Source organism: Manduca sexta, chromosome 27 (assembly GCF_014839805.1).
Source record: "Manduca sexta isolate Smith_Timp_Sample1 chromosome 27, JHU_Msex_v1.0, whole genome shotgun sequence".
NCBI classification, from domain to species: domain Eukaryota; kingdom Metazoa; phylum Arthropoda; class Insecta; order Lepidoptera; family Sphingidae; genus Manduca; species Manduca sexta.
The window spans coordinates 6,289,108-6,310,459 of record NC_051141.1 but is presented as its reverse complement, the minus strand read 5'-3'; the positions used below and the strand labels follow the sequence as shown (position 1 = coordinate 6,310,459).

The 21,352-nt window shown below is 34.1% G+C and overlaps 1 protein-coding gene across 2 annotated transcripts in view; it reads right to left on the bottom strand.

The window, feature by feature from the left end:
- Positions 1-19,903, bottom strand: part of LOC115446088 (homeobox protein caupolican) — a 57,440-nt gene extending 37,537 nt beyond the window's left edge. The window contains exon 1 of one of the 2 annotated variants that reach the window (XM_030172644.2): positions 19,681-19,903. In XM_030172644.2, the coding sequence (XP_030028504.1) occupies positions 19,681-19,722 (42 nt within the window). In that variant the 5' untranslated portion in view covers positions 19,723-19,903. The remainder of the gene's footprint in view (positions 1-19,680) is intronic. The other variant, XM_030172645.2, reaches the window with a different exon arrangement.
- Positions 19,904-21,352: the final 1,449 nt, after the last annotated feature.

Below are 21,352 nucleotides of genomic sequence, written 5' to 3'. Positions count from 1 at the left end.
GAACGTTAAGATTCCCTGAAATAAATATGATGCTAAAGCAAACAACTTTAGTAACTACCTGTCAAGAACACATATTCAAATTTTAAACGTGAATCGTCTAACACATACGTACATCCAGGCGAGAACACTTGCGCGAGATATGTGCGCAACACGCCACCGAAGTTGCTTATTAAGTTCCGTTCACGACTGCTGAGACAGTTCCGAGTGGTTATAATCTAAACATCTGACACAGCGAGATACTCGTCTAGTAGCTCTCTACTTAATTTACGCTCGCACGGCAAACAATTCTCACCATGCCCACATTTATCAACGCTGAATTCTTCTATATATTTCGTTTAAAATAGATCCTTGGTTTGTAATTTGGAAATTTGTCACGAAGAACACAACGTCTCTAGTGCTCGTCGGCGGTCCGCTTCAAAGCGTATTGATTAAAAGCTACATGACATCTAAACTAAGTTTGACACGTTGATTTTATTTATTTTATCAAGTTAGACAAACTTTGGAAATAAGTACCCGCGTCTTTAACTAAGTATTGGTTATGTGTGCTTATTAGATAAAGAGCACAAAAAAGTTGTCATCATATCCTTTTCAAATATCGGCCGGTACGAGGATTAAAGTGCCGCTGCACCTTATCTCGGGCAGACATCTTTTAAAAAACAAACACGAGAAGTATTCCCTTTTTGTCGTCTTTTTTATCGTAACCCGCAGGATGTGTTAGAGTCGTTAAGACCTTTTAAGTGTTAAACCATGTAACAGAATATTCGAGCGTGTAAGGGTCCGATCTATTTGTTAAATAATGTAAAAAAGTTAATCTTAGAGAAATCGGACCCAATGACATGAATTTCGTTAAAGACATCAGCCGGGCAAAAAATATCGATGACATGTCGCTTAGCTAACCGTGGGTGAAGCGGAGGACTTGTTCAGGTACGAGGTTTTTATCTAACTCGCCCGGACGTCATTAGAGTATTAAATTTACGATAAGGTCACCCTATACGATAATTAGGAAATTCTTGCGAATGTTGTGTTTAAAGAAATCGGTTGCCGCTACGTCGCCTGTCACGCGCATTTGGTATACACCATCCGACAATTTGTTGGGTAAACAGTAAATTAGTATGGATCGCATTAGATCCATCGTATGTAGATCGCACTAAACCCATTGCGGTCACATGTTATCATTAGGCTCAACTGAATAGTTGTTACCGGAAATGTATCGCATAAAGTTGGTTATTAAATACTGAATAATAATTACGCGCTACAGAGATTTCAATTTTATCTATATCTATTTTCCAATACGTTAGATTAAATCTATCATCGGTAATGTACAGACATGAATTCAAAGTAAATGTTACTAATTACCTGTTTGTTTAGTTATCTGCATGCTGCTGTGTCTTTTGTATTTCTAGGAAGTAGGTGCGATTTATATCGAATTTATACAAATATTTTTATTCGGACAATCACTTGTTATTTGTTAATCGTGTTTTATATGAATAATGGTTTTAGGTAATTTATATTTTTAAGTGCTCGTAGACGTTTACAAAATTGACACTGGCACTTACGAATTAAATAAGTAATAGTAAAAATATTTTAAACATGGACCGTAACATATTATATGTGATGAGTTGTATCTACTTTCGTAATAATAATTTTGGTAAATGTATCATAGTATTAGATACGTATTATAACGCTTAGGTTCCATTTTTAAAATTCTAACGGGTTAGCCTAGAAGACTTATGTGTTGCACGACTTTTAATTAAGCATGTTGATATCATTAAATATCCTTACAGTATCTTTTTTACTATTTTATTTGGTCGTATATTTCTACAAAAAAAACAATAATTAAAAAAAATTAGATAAACTAACATGCTTATAATAAGCCTTAAAAACATTCAAACAAAAAAAATCGTAAAAAAACAGTTGTAAGACATATGCCATGTTGAAGCCGTTAACAATCCAAAATAATCAACATTATTTACTCTAATCCTTTTTAGAAATAATCTGAACAAAGAAAGAGCATCCCAATTTGATATATATGGAAGATAAGGCGTCACGGGACGGCGGCTTTGCCTTTACGCCTTAAGAAAAGTGTGTGCAAATATTTCAATACATTTTTTCACCACTAAACATCGGGTTAATTGCACCCTGATAAGCATCTATAATAAAATAATTTGTTTCACAACTAACGGGTTTTGAATAAATTTAAGTCACTTAAGAACAGAGGTTTGTTATACTTGTAGAAATGTGCGCTTTATGGTAAAAGCGATAAATCGACTGTGTGTCAAGGTTTACAACAAAAAAACAAATTGCATTCGTTGTACAGCCTACTTAGAATTTGTGAGCAACCTTGGTCATGTAATGAACAACAATAGAACAACGAATTGAGAACCTTTTCATTGAATCTTACTTCTTACTAATATAAATGCGAAAATTTCTGATAATGTTTAGATGTTTGTTAGAATTAAACGTAGAAATAACTGAACGGATTTAGATGCAATTTGGCATACAGGTAGACCAGCTCCTAGATTAATACATAGGCTACTCTTTAACCGGGTAGTTTGGCCCAATGGGAAATCATGGAATTTTAATCATTTCTTTTAAATAGATGGCGTTGGTGTCCTACATTGTTTTAGCGACTTTTATACCGGAAAAGGCTTTTTACACGAAACCCCGAGCAATACCCGGTTGGTTAATAACTTAAAAACCGTTTTGGGTTAAAAAATATCGCGAGTGTTATGGGGAAGCACCTTGTTCTCTAATGTATGCTTCATGCTTAAGTTTCCCTAATGCCGCCCTAGTTAAACAACAAACCGTTAACGAGAGATATTTAAAGTTTGTGCTAACGCGTCATTCATGCCTATTAGAGTTAAACTTAAATGGTAATACATTTCACGACTATGGAGACTCCAGTTCAGCTTTGCTAGTTAAGATGTCGTTTAAGTAAATTGCTCTGTGGTTGTGATCTTTGAGCGTTCGAAATGAAAACTTTTGGTATTAAGGTTTTATGTTGGTTAATCACCACTTAATTTTGTATGGTATAACGATTTATGTTAAAGGATACTAATTTAATTAGTGGAGGATAACGGTAGATAGATTATCTGTGTTCGATGTAAGCATTAAATAAATTGCCTGCTATGTTAAACTTTAACTACTGGAAAAGTAAACTAATAAACTACTCTAAAGTATTAACCAACTTGCTATAAACGACATAGCTATGGCAACTGAACATGTTTTATTCTTTAAACAAACCCTGAGATTGAAGTAATGCATTTATTGCTATCTAGTCTAAATCAAGAATAACGAAATTAATTTCACAAAACAAATAAACCATTTGCATATTACCAAAGCGTGTGGAAACGGCTTTATTGTTGATCACAGCTTAATACAATAAAAACTGAAATTTCCTACGTTTACGTTGATGCCTACATTATCAGTGATCTGTTTTAGACAATAGGTAACGTATCGTGTGATCCTGTCTTAATTGCTTACGTGCCGCTTGCGCTGTGAATATACTGCTTTATTTAATTAACAGCGGCTTTTTATTGATAACTCTCTTGTGATTAAATCTTTAAATCCCAATATACACGTACGGAATCGATTTAACGATATTTACAAAGAGTTTTTACTAAAGCATTGTGTTCTACAATAACATTCATCACATTTTTTATAAATACTTGAGTGGATAATTATTAATAATTAATGCTTAATTTCGAAATTGCAAAGATCGTTGATTGTATGGTCTTGTCGCGAAATTGAGTAGACGGTGAGAAAAATAGTAAATATTATTATGAGTTTTAGTCTGCGTCCGTATTTAGGAGTTTTGGTAAATTACTAAAACTAATTTAGCTGGTTAGTTGTTCAAAATGATTAATCAAACAATTATATAACACATTTATATCTTTGTATGAACACATTGTCCTACAAGAATTAATTAAAAGCGGAAGATCGGATCATATCCAGCATAATCCTGTGCAGCGAAGAACCGGATAAAGATTATTAAACACATAACTAAAACAAGAGAAATCGACAATTATACAAACACCTTGCGATATAGCGTGATTTGAAAAACTCAAAGCTGCGTATTCCGTTGGCAAGCGATTTACATAAAATTGTGAGTTTAATTGGGCAATTACACGGTGGATCAGTGGATGTCTATTCCCGCATCCTGTAGAGATATCCTCAAAGATAACACAAAATTGACCCACCCTCAATCGCATGATGCTTTTAAAGAAATTCACACCTTCCCCTAATTAGGATATTATTAGGGGAGTATAAATATTAAAAAGGTACCGCCTGTTATTCTAATATTTTAAAGAGTGAATACAAAGATAAATACGTAATAATGGTGTATAATGATCGTAAATTTATATTAATATCATAAAACTCGTCCGCAACAGAGCGTGTTCGCGATCAGACGGCGAATACAGAGTGTTCCGATAACATGTGCTACAATTATAATTATACATAATAAATGATCATTATAATAACATTATTCAGTTATTAAAAAAATAATAATCTATATTATGGCATCGAAATATATAGTTTATTCCGTATATTTATATAAAACTTTTCATGAATGAATTATAATTATTATTTTAATTTGAATTTAAAGTAAAAAAAAATTGGGTACGTTGAATGAGATTGCTAGGTAAGATATAGAAAATAAACAATAAATAGGTAGACGGAAATATCTCGCGTACCTAACGTTTCATAAATATATATTATAAATTAAATATTTCTATACAATGTAATGAAAATATACCGTTTGGACATATTCATATGTTCAGTAAATCACATCACCATGTTCCAGCATCACAAGAAAATAATGATTTTGTTTAGAACATTTAGTTATTCGATAGATGTCATAAACATACGCGTAATAATTTTAATATAACCCGGCAAAGCATTTGCGAACACATTGTATACGTGTTTCTTTAAACATTTCGGCTGCGAACACAAAAAGAAATAAAAATGTCGGCGATTTATAACCGAGCCGGCTTATCTACCGTTGATCAGCTAGTAATGTGGGTAAAAGATACTGCACTTTAATTTTTTTTGTAACTCTAAACAGCAAATTTAATTACGTTTCTCTAAATGTTGACTTTAAACTTTAAACGCCTCCCACTTTCCTCGTTCACTTCAGTGGTCTGCCGTTTATGTAATATTTAATATTCAATTCACTAAAAGGCAGATGCGGTTATTATTAATGAAATCAGTCCAAAATGAATACGGTGCAATCTGTTGAATTGTATTGAATTAATAGTGACGGCTTCACGTGCGGTGAAAATTTATCCAATATTCGTCGATGAATTTTACGAACCGTTTTGTACAAAAAATACAAAACTCCAATGAAATTGAACAACATAATAACTTACGGCGGTGCGCTGTAAATCGATCTACAATATTATTATGTGTTATAAGGCAAGGTGAAATGTTTAACGTCAAACCAAATATGCCCTTTTAAAAGGCGATTCGGACACGTACAAGTCCACAGAGCGCTTTCCGCGTCGGTTCGCATCCGATACCGTATTATTATTGTGTTTCATTCAAACAACTCATTCATAAAATTGGAACTTTAGGGAGCAACCGGAGAGCGCGCCGCCACACTCCAGCGCGCCCACAACCGTGCACGTTGGACAGCGGCAAATTTGCGCATTTATTTTATTCGATATAATTTACGCGATACCCGTACGCGAGTGTCCAGTTGCTATCGGGATAGGCGACGAGTCCGCTCCGATCACTCACTGTGGCGTAAACGAAACGCTGATTCTGCTAATGAAGTTGTTTCAGATTGTTCGCCGAGATTTATTGGTCTCTATTGCGGAATAAACATGTGCTAGTGCTCCGAGTATTAGACTATTAATAACTGGTCCATTATTCTGCTTAATACCCTTGTGACGTGATCGCGAACATTCCTACAATGCTTAAATTAGATTAATGCAATCATTGTTGTGTTAAATCCTTAAACAATCCACTCGCTTATTTAATATGTAACTACAATCAACTTTTGTGGCTTCAGTAATTGTATGTTTTGTCTGTAATCTCTTTTTGTACTAATAAAAAGAACAGATGGTTTGTACGATAAAACAGTATGGTTACTTGTGAATTTAAAGTCTGAAAGTAACGTACTATTGCTATAATTAAGTTGTAAAGCATTAGTACATAATTTAAATTGAAATGCTCTACCAAAGCTACAGCGTAGTGTTACTAGTTAAACTATAATTCATGAATTCAGAATACAAGTCGTAACTATATTAAGCAAATGAATTAAGGAAGTATCATGCATAATTGTTTCCGAAAATAAAATCAAAGCTTAAAACATCCTTGCATTCATTCGTTAGTGATTGTTTTCATTAAGATGGCATACGACACCATCCATCCGCTCGTATAAAGCAAAACAACACTTTGTAATAATTGTCGAGTCAAATTATTAATTTGCTTGATATTACAAAAGAAAATGAAGGACAATATGGTTCTCGATGTCATTACGAGTTACTTTTAATGCATTTAGACAGTTTTCGCGTGATAAAAATGTGGTTACTTGTAAAATGTATGTAGCAAGTTACGCAAATAGACAATATATTGGAGAGCGTTTGTGGAATTTTCATACCTATATATATTTACTTTGAGTGAGACGTAAATCTAAGTGAAGTAGAAATTAAACAATTATGTTTTTAAGAACATGGGAAAATAAACGATTACCATTGTATTGACAGATCTATTCTAAAACTGGGCCCTTATTCTGTATGATAGTGTAAACGCGTAACGAGGCCGTGTCATGTTATCTTCGAGAAATGTGCGTGGAATGGTATTCTGTAAGCCAAATTTCTATAGTCCTAAACATGATGCGTTGTGTTACGTGCTTGTTACGCACTGTCAAAATAACGTGCGGGCTAGAGAATAGGGCCCTTGTAGCCTGCTTATAACTATATACTTTAATGACAGCTTAAACAGAGTATGTATGTGTGGTTATGGTGCAAAAAATAAAGAAATTCCTCATGACATGGATAAAAAATATTGTTAAAGTACAATGATATCTACACGAATAATTTCTATTGAAAGACCCTATAAAAAGCAACTTTACGGTTTCCATTTAAGTTCATCTTTCCTTCTTCTTTTCAGACCTTAATTTATTAATATATTTTCATTTATTGGGCATAAATAAAATTATTTTAAAACAATTTCAAAATTAATTAAATTAAAATATGAAAAAGTAATGCTCCTTTAAATATTGACTTAACTTCAAACCTCTAACACCCACTAAACTGGTACTGCATCGAATGTTGTGTCAGGTTGTATTTAGAACTGGCTGGGAATATCGAAATTTGAATTATCGGTTAATACAGACGCCATTAAAGCGGTGGCGATTCAAAACATCCCGCGCCGTTCCCGGTTGAGCCTTTATTGCCCACACCCTGTCGTTACCCGCTAATCGACTGTATTACCAAAATAACTTTGCGTTTGCTATGTTCAGTCTGTGATCAAATATTACCGGATGGAATATTAATTGAATTGATTTTGTTCGTTATGCAGCTAGGTTTGTTTGTGGTTTCGAATTTTGTAAGTTGCAGCGGAATAAATTGTATTAAAGCATTATTAACGAGGATAATGCCACGAAAATTGTGCTAGTCAATTTTTCGCTTAATATTTTGATATATAAATGATTTTATTATTACGTACATTTTACCCAGGAATTTCTGTTTATTTCTCAAGGGAATAAAATTTTACGAGGTTATCTACAAGTGTTGTAAAATTTACAATAAATTTATAATACTGGAATAATCAAACAAAAAGGTCTACAAACTAGATTGCAACTTTATTGCTATGAATAACACAATACAGTTACAAACAATAAGTCTTTTACACATCACTTTTGATGAACTTGTCAGTTGCGGACACTCGTATTTGTTTCTCAGTTTTCGTGATAATTATAGGCATATAAAAGATTTTCTTCTTGCTTTAGAATTTTCTTGGTTATATTTATGAAAAGTGGAATATTATTCAAAATAAAATTATGTTACAATCGTAATATTTAAAGGTCCTGATATAAGGCAGTTTTAAATTTTTTAGTCTTATTCAATTCTATAATTTATTCAATAAATAGACTTTTGCAGGCATCTGTGCACATGTAAACATATCTTGTATAACGTACAAAAGCTATTGTAACTAAGAGTGTTATTCTCAGGTAAATTTTTCTATAAACTAAATTCATACTAATGCATTTGTTAGTACGATTTAAAATTGTATAAATAATTAATTAGTTGTCGCTAAAATAAATGCAGAAACAAAACAAACCACATTTAAAAATGGAACATCAAGCTATTTTAGCTTTATATCGTGTACGGTTACAATATGTTAAAGCATTTACAAACATTCATAAAGAAAGGTGAATTTAAAGTGATGTTAATGTTATACAGTTTTGATACGCTAGTCTTTCTACTAACACATATAACTATGTACTATACTTCCTTCTAATTAGTATATTTACATCGCATTAACTAGTTTCCAACATATTCTATGACAACTTCACATTCTCCATGATAAATGTCATTGACTTCACACAAATTAGTATAAAACAATTCATTTTAAATTAAATTTATTTTGTATTCAATTCTAATCAACTAATATATCATAATGAAGTTACACAAATTTTGTGCAAAGGTGTAAACATGAGTTATAAATCATGACTCTGACATCAGTTTCCATGAGACTGTAATGTTATGCATGTTTTTACATAATTCCATTGTTTATTAATTAGCCATTTAATTTCTTGCCCATGCTTGTTGAGAATAAGTAATATTTTAGTCGTCATTAAACTAGTTTTACACATATTTTTCTATTCTTTTATAATTAGCTTACATTTCAAGTAAATTTCATTTTATTTTAAAGAGTGTTTTAATTACTTAAGGGGGAATAGAGATTTCACTATATAATACAACAATTAAAACTTACATTGTTAAAAAATATTATATGAACAACTTCCATTGCATTTTAATTATTAAATTCATTACTATAAGTCAGCATGCTTCAGTTAGAACAACTTTCTACACATTCATATGTCAAATTCAGGGAAAGTGGACCAAATGGCCTGCAGATTGTTATCTCTACAAAAATATACATATGTGGCAAGTGAAATTGGATGGATTTATAAGGACCAAAATAAAAAGATGCAATGTAGAGTGTTTGAATTAATTGGTACGTAACACATTTTCGACTAAATGTTCTATAGTGATTATATTGCACATAAAGAATATGGAAAACAGTATAGATAATGTACTATTCGAAAGATATAATTGTATGTTTAGGACTTAATTTATGATGTTAAGTGTCAGCTCACTTACGTAACACTCTGTTATTTTAATTATTGCAGAGTTGTGAGTCCTTTAATAAACCTTATTAAAATTATTAACATATTTTGATCTGTTTTTGTGTGGTCTACAAGTTAGCGGTTCTATTGTTTCCATTAGTAATACCGGAATGCCAGCAAATAAGACAAAATGAATAACTAGGGACAGATAATATTTATTCTTGCAGGCATCTTGTATCATATAATAAAAATAAACTAAATATTAATAATAATAATATCAGCTCTTTATTATATACTGTCCCACTGTTGGGCACGAACCTCCTCTTCTGCTGAGAGGGAATAGGCTATAGTCTACCACGCTGGCCTAGTGCGGTTTGGTAGACTTCACACACCCTCGAAAATTCCTATAGAGAATTTCTCAGGTATGCAGGTTTCCTCACGATGTTTTTATTCACGGTTAAAGCAAGCGATAATTCACAAAGAATACACACATAATTTTTTAGAAAATTCGGAAGTGTGTGCCCTTGGGATTTGAGCTTGCGGACATTCGTCTCGGCAATCCGTTCCAAAAATAAACTAATAATTAAAAAAATATTGCTAATTTCAGATGCGCAGGATACTATAATTAAAAGACTCGGAGAAGTTGGCCAACAAGTCCGACGCGTGCATTTCCATCGGGTCGGCCGTGTGTCCCATTTATAAGGAGGCCGCTACTCAGAGCCGACGAGGTGTGAACTAATGACATGTGAGCACCTCATACATCGCTCGAACGTGGGCGAAACAGCGCCGGTAATTGTCATACAAGTGTATTTTAAGTTCACAATGTTGGTTGATAATAAAGTTTCACGATTCACGCCCGGCATGATTAGGGACTGATGAAAGATCTATGGCGACAATCTAAACTCTGCCCCATTCGTGTTGTTCGTGTAATACAAATGTTTTGTGTTTATGACATTTCTACATCGAAATTATTTCGGTGATCACATTGTACATTTTATGATAGAGTCATATATAACAATTTATGCTTAATATAAAGTAGGTATCGTTTGGGTAGGCTCTGAGATTTTATATTCATATAATATTCTAATCTCAAAATTGTTTCAATCAAAATGAAAAGCTGTACCAAAATAGTATTACTAAATAGAATATCAAAAACAATTTAATAATGTTTCTATAAAAATCAAAACGCGTAGACAAAACTGTTTATGATTAGTCATATTTTCCTCTGATATTTTAACATAATAATACGATGAGTGTGTAATTTATTCCGACGTAGACACGGCGAGTCGACGCGGCAGTCTTGCTACCATACAATTAAATATGGAATGATACACATGACTTGTACTCAGTGTATATTGTCAGAGCGAAAAGCGAATAAAATTTTCGTAAAATAGCTGTTAAGTCATTACGTTTGCAACACGTCACTAATTTAGGCTTTTCATTACAGTATTTGAACGCGAAAAAGTGTTATTACCATCAAAACATCGTAACACATCTTGTGTTACCATTCGAGTGGCTTTGATAATGTAAGTCGAAATTGTACTTTATTATGCGAGGCTAAAAGTTTGTATTGCGAGTGAGGAAAACGGAATTCTCAAAACGTTGAGTTCTGTCCGCTGCAATAAGGCGATGTCGCGCCGGTACGGGACACACACACCAACACGTGCACACACACGAGTCGAAATCCGGTTGCGCCTGCGCTTCAGTATGGGAAACACTATCATAATAAAATTCGTCCGTGCCGTAACGAAACAACAAAATTCACTAACCGCGTGAACGTTGCGTTGGCTCATTTCGGAGAAATTAATTAAATTTTCCGAGAAGCGGGCGTCTCATTGAACCTATCTCCCGGGGGCGAGTAAGCTGATCACGATGTCTTTCAACCCGGTAGGTGTCGGGTTTACAGTAAGCTATACGAAAAAAGGTTCCCCGTATCGGTTCGAGCGTGAGGAACAGATTCCTCGGTACTCTAAAACAAAAGCCTTAGTCCATGCTTACATCCGGCAATGATTAGAGGATGAACGCATAGGGAGCGCGGCTAAATCGAAATAATTTTGTTTTATTAGTCAACAATATATTTTGACCAATATTGAGAGGTTGTTATTTGACACATTTAAGTATTTTGGATATTATCTTCATATCCAAATAGGTAATAAATAGTTCGTGTGCTATATGTTCTACCCGTATAGGATAAACAATATATATATATATGATTCTATAATATCTACACTCAATATAAATTAAAGTATAATTATCCGGTTACCATTTCCGGAAATCCCCGGGAAGTTGAATCATAATTTCGTCTAAACAATTAATAAAGAACAGAATATCAAGAAAGTTAGAAATAGATCAGTAAATTAACATTCATAAATAATTTAAACCCTGACCAAGTATTCGTAAATTAAAGAAATACTGAAAGAGGAATTAAGTAATCAAATTCGCCCGTATACATCGCTATATAAGGTTAAAATAAACAAAACAAGCAGCGAATTTTGAATGCTCGATCAAATTTGATGAATATTTTTAGTATTCTCGATGCATTAATTATAACTGACGCTACACGTCTCACTAAGATACATATGAACGTTATTAATCATAAACAATTCGATTACAGATGCACATTCGTACGTAATTGTTGCATTAAAAAGTCGACGTTTGATTTTCTTGTTTGATGATTACTTATGATATTTAGGTCGTGTGATGCTCATCAAAATGAAAATTATGTTTTAAAAATCTTTTTATTATTGCGATGATATGCGTAATATATTTATCGAAAAGATGATTTTTTAAATGCCGTGAAAAAAATTATTTCGCGCACTATGACTTTATTTATACATATAAATTAGCATAGCATATATTTTAGAGCATTATTTATATTATATCTATCCAGGGAAAAATTCTAGTGATCAGTTTCTGTATGTACTTACTACAGAAAACAGTAAACTCTTAACTAAAATCACAAGCGTTGAAAGGTTACAAAATTCAAACCAAACATTTACTAATTACTAAAGTTTGACTCAGATATCAAGTTACGAACAAATGTAACAATATATACGCGAATAATATAAAACATTGGCTCATTATGAAGAACAATAGCACACAGAACGTACATTTACTTAATCGTGGCTTTTTATTAGGTACGCTTTATTAAAGTCGCAGTGGGTACGTTAAATTACGATTCGGAATAAAAAGAGGTCAGTGGGCACCGGTCGAATGCAAACTGCAAAAATGACGAACATTGTTCATGGCTCATTATGAAGTTAAATGAATGGCGTTGCTTTTGTTTTTCGGTTTACGTGTCGCTACACACTAGTGGCCGCCAGTGTCGCCAGTATCGCCAGTATCGCAACTCGGCGCAAGCCGCCACTGCACACGCCAGTACACTCAGAGACGCGCCTCGATTCGACTGCTCACGCCTCCGCCTCGCCCTTTCAGAACTAGCTTCAATTACCTTCGGTTGTAAGCCGCAATACACAATTATGGACGTAGAAACAACAGTGCATTGTACAGCAGTCGTGTACGCCACGCCTCGCCTTATCTCCACAGTTGCCTTCGCCACGCGATGTTATACCAATTATAAACGAAAATGTTTACTACACGCCAGGTAAACGCCTACATGTGTACACGGCCTTAGAGCGCGGCTCTGCGACGCGCTTACAAAATATTAATCTGGAACTCGACACTCGAAACGCGAGCCTGACGAGAATCGCATGACCTAAATAAAAACAACTTTGTCGTCTTTTGTTCCAGCTTGTTTATTAAATGGAAATATACATACGGGACGTATACGAGATGAAATTGATGTTTATATGTGAGCTAAGCAGGCAATTTAGTTTACACAAATGTTTCGTGTGTAAAACTAAAAAAGTTCATGATAGAGCGGAAAGTTGGAATTATCATTGAACGCGATATAAACGTGAAATCAAAATACGTAGAAATGATGCCATTATTTATGATCGCTTACAATAACCCTTTTGCCAAGGAAATTCCCCGTTTGATGTTTGATATAAAATAAAAACGGCCTCCTAATGCGATTCAATTTCGACCCTCGTGCTCGAGAGATGCTCAAAAATCGTTTGTGAATTTTATAAGATCTTCGTAAGTCACGGCGTAGGATATCACGGCGAGATGTGTATCAGGAATTCACACATAATATTCCCAAATACTACATTTTGTTGGCCACATTATTTTGAACCGTTTTTATCGAAATATAACTTGTATTATTACAATAGCAACGCGTCATGTTGGCATGTATTGTATAAATGTTTTATTTGTGAAAGTAAAGTGATGCCACCCGAGGTTTAGCGAGGCTGGGCTCTTAAAACGTACGACACAACGCAGCATAAACGTTTACAGCCCATTCTTGTACTTAATTGCTATTTAAATAAAAACGTACCATGAAAGCAATGGGACCTTGCTGGTATTAAAAAAAAACTTTGAATTCTTATTAAGTACCTAAGTGTATTTAAAGCTGAAGTTTTATAGCAGTTTCGTATTATGGAATGAAAAATAGGGGATCGTAATTGCGAGTACGAAGAAGGAATAAAGATTGTTGACCGCAAACTTTGGAATGTAACGTCTGGTAGAACAGAGGGATTGGACTTGGTAAATGAGGAATATCGAGGATCACCCACACCCCTCGCAGGGAGCGTAACTTACTTATCAACTAGATAGCAACCGGACTGCACTCGACACACGCCCGTCACCTACTAAATCAAACCATAATAATATTATCTTTATTGGCATTGCCGTACCTACTTCGAATTCACAATTTTAATTATGGCTTACTGTGCTAACTGAATTGTCAGATAACTGATCAGTCGAATATTAATACAAGCATGGGAGTTTAATAAACTGTTATCAATAGCAAATAAGGGCGGACTGTCGATCTAATAATTTTATTCATTAATGAATCACAATACACTCGAGATTGTAAACGCATGCCGTTTGAATGATGAACCTATCGGAGTTAGTTTATTCGCCATGGAGCGTGGAGTGGAGGAAACGGCCACACTCGAGGAATGTGGTTTAATTAATAATTATCTGTACGAGTGACACTTGTCGATCTCGTTTTGGTACTTTGTTTGTGTTGAAACTCATCTAAATGGACCGATGAAAATTTCTAACGCATGACATGCGGGAGCCGTATCTAAAAAACTTTATAATTACTTGACTTATATAATTTGTTGAGGTTCTATGTTTATAATGTAATTAATATTTATCAGACTAGCTAAGATTATTTAAGGTTTTTGGTTTTAGCAGGTTTACATGTATGTATCTAGATTTCATATAACTTGCATGATTTAAAGTGTAGTTGATTACATACAATAATTATAATTAAGTCAAATAAAAAACAGCAACGAATGTAATACAGCAGACTAGAAGTAAATTTCATCTTAATTAAACGAATTAAAAAGTCACAACCATCTAAAAAAAATAAAAAGGAAAACATAACTACGAAAAAAATTAATAGAGAATCATGAAACAAGGAAATATTCATGTTTGAAGTCAAAACAGCCATAATAATAAGTTATTACTTAAGTAACTTGGCACTCCCCGCGAACAACGCCATGTGTTCCTGACTACTTAAATTAAATTCCAGAGATTACTTACTTATTTCAGAACATGATTTCAGAAGGTTTATTTGCTGTATGCTTTCCAGATAGTTTTTACCGTAGAGCATTTTCAGTAATTTAATTTTTAATCGATAAATATTCTTATATAGTTATTTGAATTTATTTTTATATAAAAAATCGTGAGTTACAAAGCATGGAATAATTCCACATGAAAGTATTCTTTCTTTTTATAATTAACTAGCTTTTGCCCGCGGCTCCGCCCGCGTTATAAAGTTTTTCGGGCTAAAGTTTTCCGTTATAAAAGTCACGCTATATATTTTTCCCGGGAGCGTATGTTCTTCCCAGGGTCTCAAACTGTCTCCATACCAAATTTCATCTTAATACGTTGGGCAGTTTTTTAGTTTAACACATTCAGGCAGACAGATGCAGCGGGGGACTATGTTTTATAATATATTTTTTAGAACTTTTTAAGAGGAACAATCCCGTCATACATCATTGTTGCATAACTTTAATTTTACGCAGCGCACGCAACGGAAGGTCTCAAAACTAATAAATTGTCGCCGTTTTTGCAACATGTTTCATTACTGCTCCGCTTCTATTGGTCATAGCGTGATGATATACAGCCTATAGCACTCCACAAATAAAGGGCTATCCCACACAAAACGAATTTTTCAGTTCAAACTGGTAGTTCCTGAGATTAGCCATTACTGCTCCGCTCCTATTGGTCTTAGCGTGATGATATATAACTTGGAGCACTCCACAAACAAAGGGCTATTCAACACAAAAAGATTTTTTCAGTTCGAATCGGTAGTTCCTGAGATTAGCCATTACTGCTCCGCTCCTATTGGGTATAGCGTGATGATATATAGCCTATAGCACTCTACGAATAAAGGGCTATCTAACGCAAAAAGAATTTTTCAGTTGGGACCGGTAGTTCCTGAGATTAGCCATTACTGCTCCGCTCCTATTGGGTATAGCGTGATGATATATAGCCTATAGCACTCCACGAACAAAGGGCTATCCAACGCAAAAAGAATTTTTCAGTTTGGACCGGTAGTTCCTGAGATTAGTCATTACTGCTCCGCTCCTATTGGGTATAGCGTGATGATATATAGCCTATAGCACTCCACGAACAAAGGGCTATCCAACGCAAAAAGAATTTTTCAGTTTGGACCGGTAGTTCCTGAGATTAGCGCGTTCAAACAAAAAAACAAACAAACAAACAAACAAACAAACAAACAAACTCTTCAGCTTTATATAGATTACATATTTGAATTAATTTAACAATCATTACTTAAGAAATAATGTTAATTACATTCCAAATTTAAATTGTTATAATTTCTATGGATTTATATTATATGCTAATACATATTAAAAGGTACGCTATTAATTTTATTGGCCGTTTGTTTTTTTAATTGGCTATTTTGAGGCAAAAAATAAGTTAAAAACAGGCTTCAAAATAGTCAGTACCTGATTAAGATTGCTGAAAATAATTTTTATGCTAATTAATTCAATAGATTTTTCCAAATTAATGTTTATTTCGTGATAAAACTACTAATAATAGTAAAGAGATTTTGATGGTTTTCAACATAGATTAATCAAGACTAGTGATTAAACTGAATTATGTAGACACTGTCAAATTTCCTTGACACTTGATGATTCGGTCTTCAAAACATCCTTAGGATCTGTTTCATAAGTTTCAAGTACATTTGATTTCTAATATCGAATTAAATAGCTAATGTATATAATACTAATTTTATTTGCATTTATTTGGAAGCAAATATTAGAGTATGACTTTTTATTTGGTCAGCTTATATATTTGTGATATAGTTCAAAGGTACCCCGAGTCAAATAAAATAGCCTTAATTAATATATCGCGACTAATTTAACTGAAAACAAAACTAAGACAAACGTAAACCTAAAAGATAAGCCGGTAGAAATCAGATTGTATGGATGCTGCCCCACTGGTATATGAGAATACACACTTCTGAGAAGAAGTTGTGAAACAGACCCATATTCTTCATTATTAATCACTACATAAATATTATCAGTTATTAGTCAGCCGACTACGATCATCATAGTGAAGAATGATTGTTTTTCAGAAATATCAAATCATGGACATGACAAATATTTTTTATTACGGATTGAGTCACTAATCTCATAATGTAGGTTGACTTTGTGAGCTTAACTGATGTACTTTGGATGTTAACGTACTATTTCATATTATAAGTATGATATAATGAGGAACTATTTTTATGAAATAGCATAAGAACTTTAACTGCATTACTAGGATAAATATTTTTTTTGAAATATGTTGGTAATGTTATATATATTACGGTTCTGAAAGGTTTACAGATAAAGTAAGCATTTTCGTAATAATATACTCAGTAGGTATATACAATTATTAATAAATTTCATTATTTAAATTTCAAATTGCAAGCTTAAGAATATTTTAAATTATTATAAATACATGCCTCATTGATAAGATAACGCTGGATTAGCACTTTGAATATATTTTGTTATGTTTTACTATTTATCAATTAATAAAATATCGCAATACATTTATTATTGGTAAACTATGATTATTTTTTTATAAAAACCATTTATAATGTACAAAAGAGACGCTGGCCTATAAAGCAACAGGATTGGCTGATGCCGAATCCGATTCGCGAGAATACTACAATAGGAATTTAACCGGGTGTGCGTCAATCTCCAGCCGTTGTATTACTAATAGTAAACTTATTAGTCTATATTAAAGTCAAGTTTCAATAGGAATTGCCATTGTTTTTTAAAGTGAATGAAAAAATATACTGGAAGCGTGTATTTACAGAAAAAACAATAATAGCAACAATTATGCTTTTTACGTGAGTGAATATTGTATTTTGTGCCTAATCCTATAAAATATAGGTCATAATTTTATCATGATTTTGATGAAACTTATTGTTTTTGCCTACCTGCTACTCATTTTTTCATTATGTTTTTATCATACGATTTTTTAGTTTGGAAATATTTTTTGACTACAATAAATTATGACTTTATATGTTTATATTATAATATAAAAATACTAAAAGTTGTTTTTTTTTCACAATGACAAGAATAATATTACAATTGTTGGAATATCCATAATATTACAAATGTGACAATGATTCAAATTGTAAACATAGACGTATGAAAGCAAAGTTCTAAAGTACCTACGTCGGTGGAAAGTTGAAGTAGGAATACTAGTTTTTATCTCAGAAAAAAGCAACCACCTATCAGGGAGGAAATTCTATTTTTAGACTATAGCACGTGATAATATTTATAACACTTTCCACGACTTATTAAAAACCAATGCCTCGATAGCTCTGTTCGACATATTTCACTATGCTTCTTGTGCATTTATTGCGTATCAATTGTTTGCGCGCTTGTATTCTTTATATTTTAATGCTATAAATGTTTAACGGTTTTTATTTACACATTTAACTTCGAGAAAAATTCTAAGTCATATTTTAAACGTAGCAGATGAAATTTTATATAGAAAATGTATTGATAAAAATAAATCTCTATTCTTATTTCCCAGCGATGTATCGAGAGACAGTATCCCAAACAATTCCTGTGGAACACGATTTGTCATGCGCTGTATCGTAAAAACAAACTTGCCTTTTTATAAAGTTAATGGCCATAAGGTCTTCTTCCAGGTCACTTGCATATGTTATTGTTCTTGTAATCTGTCCAAATGTAATTTATTTTTGTGTCTGTGATATCATTCATTAAATTTATGTCGACCGATATTGCGACTGGAAAAATGAATGAAAAATATTCTTTTGTGTGTTTCATATGTAGGCAAAATGCATTAAAATTGTCTTCATTCGTTTAACATAACTATTTTATAAAAAAAAATACCCGGTTTACTGAAGGCACATTATGTTTATATTTAAATAAAAACATTATTATTATGCTTTTGAGTAATTGTAATTTTTTTATTTGGTTAAATCGCTTGCCTTCTTTCCTAATTGAAGGTGCACAAGTTGTAATTTTAAAAACCTTTATTATCAAACTAAAGGGATCTACCTAGTGTTTTGTGTTAACTCGTTTTAAGTTGTATATTTTGTATAGATTATTCTTTTTTCTTTCAATACATACTGATCTCCGAATATAATACGTAAGTATGCCACATTCTTGATTGAGTAATGTAGAGCCGTTTTGTTTTTAGTAGTTCAATCAATGTATTATTATTATAAGCGATATTGCAGTAAATAATTATAAGTATGTAGGATATGTAGAGCATAGAGAGTACAGTAGAGCGTTAACACCTAGCAACACATGTAAGAGCCAAATCGAATCAGTTACCAATTTGTTCGAGCTTTCTACACACAATAATTAAACGGTTTTCAAGTTATAGAAATGTTATCCAATGAATATGTGAATTAAAAACGAATGTAGAGCTATAAGTATTGGCTTTATATGAAATAATTACGACAATGAAGAGTAATAGCCCCGTACAGGTGCTTGCGCACTAATTTTAGCAAAGTTTACAAAGTACAACACTCGGATTCTTTTAAGATAATATAGAAAAATAATATAAAAAAAAATGTAAGAAAGGAATAACTAATTACATTGAACCCCGTGTCTCCTTTAAGTAAATGAATCACAAAGTTTTTTTTTATATTATCCACTTGAACACACACGGTGGTTTCATGCCAAGAAAATTACATTTTAGTTGAAAATGTAACAACGTTTAATGCAAATCGCCTCGCAATTATATACAATTTGTTGATAGAAAAATCATACGCATACGGTGTGTTGTTATTAAAAAATGATTACCTGATTGGGCGGAGATCCCCTGAAGGCGAATTGGGAAGTCATCGTTTCACTGAGTAACTTGCCGGTAAACTAGTAAATAAATCACGTTACGCGTAATGTCCGTGTCACTGTCCGCACACACTTCACAGTCGCATGTTGTGTCGCGCCACTGGCGGTGCCACTAGAGCCGGGCGGCGACGGCGGCGGTGGCGGCGGCGGGGCGAGCCCGAGCGCGGAGCATGCCGAGCCGAGCGGCGGCCGAGCAGCGAGCGGCGTGGAGCGGACGCACGCGGTGCCGGCAGTCGCGGTCGACGGTGCTGCGAGTATCGATTGCGGTGCAGGCTCGGCGTCGGGTGGCACAGGAGCGGAGCGAGGCGCGGTGCACCGGGCGCGTGGTCGCGCGCGCGGCGGCAGTGGGTAATGCGGTAGCTGCCCGCCAGGTGATAGTAATTGGCGCCGCCGTCCCGCTCTCGCGTCGCCCGTCCCTCTCGGCGCGCACACGCACACTTGCGCCTGTGTGCGTGCCGCTCGCACACTGCTCCTTCTTTTCACGCTCGCGTCGCCGTTTGACCCCGCGCCGTCGTCGCCGCTCTCGATTTTTGCGGTGTGGTGGGTGGCGCCCGCCGCAGGGGCGGCCCGATGCGGTGGGGGCCGCCGGAGGTGGGGGTAGATGCACTCCTTTCTTTTTTAAAGCTTCTCTTTCTTTTCTCGTATTTTTTATGTTAGTATTGGTACGGCGCGGTCTCTTTTATTTTATTTTATACATATATATTGTGATAATTAACAGTGACGATGCGCACGAAGAGCGAGTTTGTCGAAGCGTCCACTTAATGATAGCTTTGCATTTGATTAAAGGTAACCACGACATTTGTAATTTTTATTTTCCGACCATGTGAAGCGGCAGTCAGCGGTAGCCGACTAGCTATAGACAGCAGCCTGTAGAGTCGACGTTTGCGGGCTGCGGAGTGCTCTACGGCTTATATTACAGAGGTCGCTTTAGCGGTGGAAACATGTTAGCGGTGACAGTATTAAACGATCTTTTGAATGTGTTTCTCCCGATTGTATTGCGTATAGACCTGTACGCAGAACTGCCTACATAAAGTAGCTCTCTGGCCTCCGCAGCGAAGTCTTAATAAACATTTTAACTCTTGGGACTTACATAAAAATAAAAAAAGAAGCTGCGTGGCAATTATGTTTTAATTAAACATGTTTCAATGCTTATGAAATTGTTTCCAAAGGTCACGAACATCTGCTTACTTTGTTGAAAATAAACATAGTTACACTTAGTGAAATCTCATCGTTAGTATGCATTTACACACCAGTTGTACATAATTTATGCATGTTTTAATTGACTTTTATCTTTTTAATGTAATCCAGGATGATGGTTATGTTTAAGTATGTATATTATTTATCCGAACCTATCTCAGCAGTAAATTGTTAATTGTGATTCCCTATGTTTAACATAAATTACGTTCAATACCTATACCTGTAGAGTACTGTGTTTTTACGAGAACCTACGTACCTACTTTATACTGAGGTATATTTTTTGTTGTAAAAACGTGTTTACAATTAAACTATGATAATAACCAGCAAGTAACAAAATAAAAAGCGCAACGTCCACGATCGATCTGTTCCCCCTTCTTTCTTATCGCGCGAATATTTCACACTGAACGCATACCGACCGAAAAAACTC